Here is a 7,500-nt window from a genome sequence, read left to right on the forward strand (position 1 = left end):
ATATGTATATATACATATATATATGTGTGTGTGTGTGTGTGTGTGTGTGTGTGTGTGTGTGTGTGTATATATATATATAATATATATATATATATATATATATATAATAATAATATAATAATATATATATATATAATATATAGATATAAATATATAAATATATATATATATATATATATATATATATATATATATATATATATATATATATATGTATGTATATGTATGTATGTATGTATGTATGTATGTATGTATGTATGTATGTATGTATGTATGTATGTATGTATGTATGTATGTATGTATGTATGTATGTATGTATGTATGTATGTATGTATGTATGTATGTATGTATGTATGTATGTATGTATGTATGTATGTATATATGTATGTATGCATGCATGTATGTACAAAGAATAGAAAAAGAGAGAGGTAGGGAGAGAGAGAGAGAGAGAGAGAGAGAGAGAGAGAGAGAGAGAGAGAGAGAGAGAGAGAGAGAGAGAGAGAGAGAGAGAGAGAGAGAGAGAGAGAATCAGTGTGTTTATGTATTAGTTTGTGTGTGTGATCAATTTAGTTGTTCATTTCTTAACCATATTCTTAGTTTTCTAAGTTACTATTAACATTTTTCATATTAATTCGCCTATTCATCCACTTTTTTAGTGTTAGCACTTTATTTTCCAGGAATCGAATAATTAATCTATCAATTTATCTTGTCAACCATGATCTCAGTCAATCATCTTTCTACTCTATTTCAAATTCACTGGAATATGTTGCATCAATTCCACTCAATAAACATACATTATGCTTACCTCCTTTTCGAATGAAAGATATTTCTTTATTGCAATATTATCAAAGTGGTGAATTAATATCATATATGGGCTTGATACTTCTTTAAATAAAGTACTTGGACTTCAATGAATTATACAACATTCTGTTTATTTGGCAAAATATCAGATATTATTAATCATGATTTATATTCAACTAGATAGATATCTTAACATTATTTAGACATTATGATATCATGATATAAATTCAGCTTAATAGATATTCTGACATTATTTAGATATTTGATATTCACGAATAACAGCAGGAAGTACAAGCGGCGGACTTACTTTCTGGTGATCGAACCGAGGTTGGAGTTGAGAGAGTGGAAGCCCTGTTGATACTCCTCGTGGCGCCGTATGTAAGGCAGGTCCAGGAGGTCTGGGTACGGCCCGTTGCTGATCATGGACACGATGGACCCCGTGGGACTGCATTCCCGCCGGAGGATGTCCGTCTCGTGCTCCAGGTTCTTGAGGCTCATCTTCTCCCCGAGGTCACTGCGCGTCCTCGCTAGCTCGTTGGAGGCCAGGTCCACGTACGAGACGGTGCTTGGGGAGAGCCTGAGGTCGACGTCGAGGTCGTCCTTGTACCTGCGCGAGTCGGAGACGGCGTCACTGTAGCGCTGGATCTTGTCGGTGTAGTTGTCGCGCGCGTAGTGGCCGTTGGCGGCTCCTCGGCCGATGTACGACTGCTTCGCCTGCAGCGGGTGCAGCGGCGCGTCGTCGAGGTCGCCCGAGGGAACGGGGTGGTAGTCGGCCACCTCGGGCTGGGCCATCACCGACGAGCCCCGAGACATGGAAGACTGAGCCAGCATCTCGCGCCCCTCCCGGTCCTCCTCCTGCCTCCGGAACCTCCTGACCCTCTGGCGGCGGTGGATGATGCAGCTGACGAGGAGGAGGACGGTGACGAGGAAGCCCAAGCCGCTCAGCAGGCCGCCGGTCATGTAGGCCGGGTTGATGGCCACCAGGCGGAACTCGCTGATCTCGTTGGACACCTCGAGCGTGACGTTGGCCTCGGCGCGGCCGGCCTTGTTCTGCGCCACGCACCAGTACACGCCCTGGTCCTTGGCCCTCACTTTCCCTATCGTCAGATTAGAAACTTTGGCAGTGTTATTGAAGACGGAATCGCGGACCTTGTAGCGCACTTTGTAGCGTTTTTCCCCGTGAAACCAACTCACGTTGGCCTCCACGTCGCCCTCCAGGCGGCAGGCGAGCGAGACGCTCTCCTCGCTGGAGCCCATCACCCGCGGCGTGATGGCGGAGATCTCGGGGGCGCACGCGAACTCCCGCAGGCTGAGCGTGTGCCAGCTGCGGCTACTGATGCGCCTCGGCCGGGCGCAGGTCGGCGGCACGATCCCGGCGATCTTGTGATCTATCATCCAGTGGCGGAGAGGCCGCAGGGAGCAGTCGCACCTCCACGGGTTCTCGTTCAGGTGCAGGCCGTGCAGCGCCATGAGCGGCACCAGCACCTCTTGACTAATGTGAACTAGCCTGTTATCTGTTAACTTCAACACTTCTAAGCTTGCAAGACCCCTAAATGCATTATCATCTAAACTATATATACTGTTATTCGACAAATCTAGACGAACTAGTTCCGGCGTGGCAGAGAACGCGTCATCGGGGAGGGAAGTGAGGGCGTTGCTGGCGAGGCGGAGGTCGCGCAGGCCCGGCACGTCGCAGAGGGCGGCAGTAGGCACCACTTGGAGCAGGTTGTGGCTCAGGTCGAGCTCTACCAGATTGGCCAGCATGTTGAAGGCGCCGCGTTCCATGCGCTGCAGGTTGCAGTAGTTGAGCCACAGCTTCTGGAGGTTGACGAGACCCGTGTCAACGAAGGCGTCCTTGCGCAACACCTTGAGATTGTTGTACTGGAGGTCCAGCACCTGAGTGGACGGGTCGAGGTTCCGCGGGATGACGTTGAAATCGGCTTTGATGCAAGCGACCGTCTCCTTCCCGTCTTTCCACTTGCACTCGCACCCCCTCGGGCACACGCCGCTCGCCGCCCCGCAAATCATGCACGCGAGAGTGAAAGCCCAAACCCAAACCCGTAGATGAGGTGTCTCCGGTGTCCGTCCAGAGTGACGCAGTGGCTGTAGTGGACTGTTACGTCCCCTGCGCGTCCCCATGGTCCGGTGTGGGCGGCCTGAGGGACACCATCTCCGAGCGTGGGCGTCCAACCCACTCCGGCCGCCCACGGACGAGGCCACTGTCTTACTGAGCCACTATTCACTACGCGACGGTGTCTTAGACGGTACTAGTGTCAAAAGTTCTTCTGTCGAGACATCCAGCAAAGCTGATTACTGGGCGTCATCTATATCATCTTAAGCGAAGGACCGAGGCTATAACCAGAGCTTCTGTCTTTCTATGAATATCATTTCCGTCATGTCGAAATCGGAGGTACACATAGTTAGAGGAAGAGAGCGCCGGTTTTATTTCAATATTCCTCCCTCCTTCTTTGCGTTTGTCACCATAGAACACTTAATATTCTCGACATTTTAAAGATCCAGATACATCCCCTAGTTTATGTAGTCCTACTTCTGTCGCAATGCATTTTCTAGATTTTTTTTTTTTCTTTTTTTCTGTAGTCGTTTGCTAAATTGAGTTCTCAGAAACAAGACATGCTATTCGTTCAATAAGTTCCTATGATGAGAATGTAGTCACGTGTCCCAAAAGGGAGTCATTTTGGGCCGCCAGACCCAAGACCTCTTTAGCTCTGTGTTTTGGGCTCTGTGCCTCTGCAATTGATTTAATCATGTTGGGTTATTTTGAGTTGATATAATCTCTGAAAAAGGAGAAATAATACGTTATGGAAACAATCAGATGGATAATGCATAAGTAACCTTTCTAATGAAAAATGATATTCAATTTGGAGCAAAAAAAAATACGGATATTCATTTCAAAAAAAAAAATCTAATAAAGAAAGACAAAAAAGAAAAAAAAACACGTAGCAAACCCTTCAAATCAAGTTCCTGGAATAACAAACAAACTCTGCACAGGAAACTCCACTCAGTCACGTCTCTCGCCACACAGGAAGAAAAATTTAGGTTTCCTTTAGGGAACTCCTCCTCCGAGTAGAGCTTTTTTTCAGCACTCAGCAAACATCTCTTCTTCGCCGAAGATTGACAGGCGTTTACTTAAGAATTGTCCTTTGCTTACTATACCCCTTTCGACTTTTTTTTCCTCGTCCCTCTCTCGTTCCTCTCATGTCCTCTTTTGCCTTTCTCCTTTCGCCTCCTGTCATTCCCCTTCTCTTTCTCTTCATCCCTCTTCTCTCTCCTTTCATTCCGTTTTCCTTTCCTGCCATTCCCCTTCCTCCTCCTTCCATTCTCCTTCTCCCTATGATTCCCCTTCGCCTTTTCCCCCTCCTTTCCCCATCTCCCCTCTGCCCTCCTCCAGTTCCCCTTCCCATGCACATACTTCCTTTACTGCTTCTCTCTCTCTCTCTCTCTCTCTCTCTCTCTCTCTCTCTCTCTCTGTATATATATATATATATATATATATATATATATATATATATATATAAAGATATAGATATAGATATAGATATAGATATAGATATAGATATAGATATAGATATATATATATAATATATATAGATAGATATAGATATAGATATAGATATAGATATATGTATATATATATATATATATATATATATATATATATATATATATATATATATATATATATATATATATGTATATGTATGTATATATACAGGCATATGTACTTATTTATATATGTATGTATACATAAATATATCTGTAGATAGATAGATAGATAGACCTATGTGTGTATCAACCTTCTTTTCCAATCTCTGCCAGTGCATATCTGTATGCATTCGTATGCTTCAACTCTCCTGTTTCTAGACATACATACATATACATAACATTTTCCATATATACATACATACATATACATGGCCCGAGCAGTGCCCACATGGCCGAAATCTCCGAGACTGGACGGTCCTATCCTCCCCCGCGTCATGCATATGCACATAGCGGTTCTCATGGGATCCGTCCCTGGCCGTCCCTGGCTCTCCGTCCCTTGCCTTTATATGTCTTTATATGTCATCCTTTACCTTTGTCATTTTCTGGTTTTGTTATCCTTTGGGTTTGTTATTTATTTTCTGTGGTATCCTTGATTTTTTGTCGTTCTTTATCGTTGTTATCCCTTGTCTTTGTTATTCCTTGTTGTTATCCCTTATTTTTGTTATTCCTTATCGTTGTTATCCCTTAGCTTTGTCATTTATTATCTGTGTTATCCCTTATCTTTGTCATCCATTGTCTGTGTTGTCCCTTATATTTGTCATTCCTTATCGTTGCTATCCCTTATCTATGTCATTCTTTATCGTTACTATCCCTTATCTTTGTCATTCCTTACCATCATCCTCCCTTATTTTCGTCCTCCCTCACCTCGGTTCAGCCACATTACTATCCGAGAACGTCACCGCATCACAGAAACAGACAGACAGACAAACAAACAGATTGGTAAACAGTTTAACTGATAAATTAACCCCCCCTACCCCTCCCCTCCCCTGCCCCCCCCCCTGCCCTCTCATCCGATCCAGCCTCCCGATCTCGCCTCCCTTCCCCCCCCCTGCCCTCTCATCCGATCCAGCCTCCCGATCTCGCCTCCCTTCCCCCCCCCCCCTGCCCTCTCATCCGATCCAGCCTCCCGATCTCGCCTCCCTTCCCCTCCCCCCCCCCTGCCCTCTCATCCGATCCAGCCTCCCGATCTCGCCTCCCCTTCTGTCGCTACGGTTCTCCAAGTCTGACGGAATCACTCTGCAAGATTGGCGACGCACTCATGACAACTCCGGAGGTGCATGTTACTCGACTCAGTGACCTCCGGATCTCGCTCGCACCCGATGTACCCGAAGGACATCTCGGGGTGGGGGTGGGGGGTGGGGGTTGGAGGTGGGGGAGGGGGAGGAGGGGAACTCTCGTCTCCTCAAGCCTCCTTCGGTCTTTCGTTGTTGTTCTTTTGCTTTTCGGCTCCTGGGATTCTGCTGTGTTGGTAGTCACAGGCGGATGGGAGAGAAGAGACTAAGGGAAGACAAATGTCATGCATGTCTTGAACACATAAAGACACGTATATGTGTGTATATGTATATGTATATATATGTATATGCGTATATATATATATATATATATATATATATATATATATATATATATATATATATATATATATATATATATATATATATATATATATATGTGTGTGTGTGTGTGTGTGTATGTGTATGTGTGTGTGTGTGTGTGTGTGTATGTGTGTGTGCGTGTGTGTGTGTGCTTGCGTGTGTGTGTGTGCGTGTGTATGTGTATAAATACATATCTGTGTATGTAATCATATACCACGCAAATTTACATATGTATATAACCATCTTTGCGCAAACTCACCCAACTACATACGGCGTGCATATGCGTACAGCAAATCAAGGTTTTAAAATATATTTTGAATGCGTGCATATTTCGCATGAACGACCGCTCGTCTCCACTCGTTATTGAAACGAGGCCAATGAAACGCCGCTCTAGATTGAAAGCCTTTTGCTGCAATAACCTTTATCAAGTAGCGAAGCGATACATAACGACTCTTGCTGCTTCTCCCGCCCGATGCATCGCAGACGAAAATGGCTGTTGGTCATGTAGTGTCAGATGCACGCTTTAGGAATATATATATATTTTTTTCTTTCTTTCTTTCTCTCTTTCTTTTTCTCTATTTCTTTCTTTCTCTGTTTCTTCTTTCTCTGTTTCTCTCTCTCTCTCTCTCTCTCTCTATCTATCTATCTATCTATCTATCTATCTATTTCTATCTATCTGTCTATCTCTCTTTTTCTTTTTCTCCTTTTTTTCTTTCTTTCTCTCTTAAATTTTTTTGTCTCTATCTCTGTCTCTGCCCCCGTGTCTCCTTCCCGCTCTCTCTCTCTCTCTCTCTCTCTCTCTATCTATCTATCTATCTATCTATGTCTCTTTCTTTTCCTTTCTCTCTTTTTTTCTTTCTCTCTCTCTTACATTTTTTTTGACTCTATCTCTGTCTCTGCCCCTGTGTCTCCTTCCCGCTCTCTCTCTCTCTCTCTCTCTCTCTCTCTCTCTCTCTCTCTCTCTCTCTCTCTCTCTCTCTCTCTCTCTCTCTCTCTCTCTCTCTCTCTCTCTCTCTCTCTCCCTCTCCCTCTCCCTCTCCTTCCTCCTCTCCCTCTCCCTCTCCCTCTCCCTCCCTCCCTCTCCCTCCCTCCCTCTCTCTCCCTCCCTCCCTCCCTCTCTCTCTCTCTCTTGCTCTCTCTATATTTCTTTCTCTCTCTCTCTCTCTTCCACTCGCTTTTGCTTTTCCCTGGGTGGTACAAGCGCTACCATCCCTTTAAGGCAAGCGAGAGTAGGCGACACAGCCAAATGGTTACGTGTTATTCAAGCAAATATTGTTACTTACTGGATGTGTGAAGGAGGGAGAGAACGAGAGATACGATGGTAGGGATGATAGTAATAATGATGATGATAATGATGATGATGGTGGTGGTGGTGGTGGTGATGGTGGTGATGATGGTGGTGGTGGTTTTGGTGATGATGATGATGATGATGAGGATGAGGATGATGATGATGATAAGATGGTAGTAATGGTAGTAACTAAATATTGATAATATCAATAATCAAAACAATAATGATAATAATAATATTAATAGTAATGAT

The 7,500-nt window shown here is 44.3% G+C and overlaps 1 protein-coding gene across 3 annotated transcripts in view; it reads right to left on the reverse strand.

Moving 5' to 3' along the window:
• LOC122251484 (uncharacterized) overlaps positions 1-7,500 on the reverse strand; it is a 240,826-nt gene that overhangs the window by 8,780 nt on the left and 224,546 nt on the right. For 2 of the 3 annotated variants that reach the window (XM_086556373.1, XM_043013476.2), the window contains exon 2: positions 1,109-3,596. In XM_086556373.1, coding sequence (XP_086412499.1) covers positions 1,109-2,940 — 1,832 coding nt within the window. In that variant the 5' untranslated portion in view covers positions 2,941-3,596. The remainder of the gene's footprint in view (positions 1-1,108; positions 3,597-7,500) is intronic. The other variant, XM_043013477.2, reaches the window with a different exon arrangement.

Source organism: Penaeus japonicus, unplaced genomic scaffold, assembly GCF_977035675.1.
Source record: "Penaeus japonicus unplaced genomic scaffold, GWHDUDI00000001_assembly GWHDUDI00000032, whole genome shotgun sequence".
Lineage (NCBI taxonomy): Eukaryota > Metazoa > Arthropoda > Malacostraca > Decapoda > Penaeidae > Penaeus > Penaeus japonicus.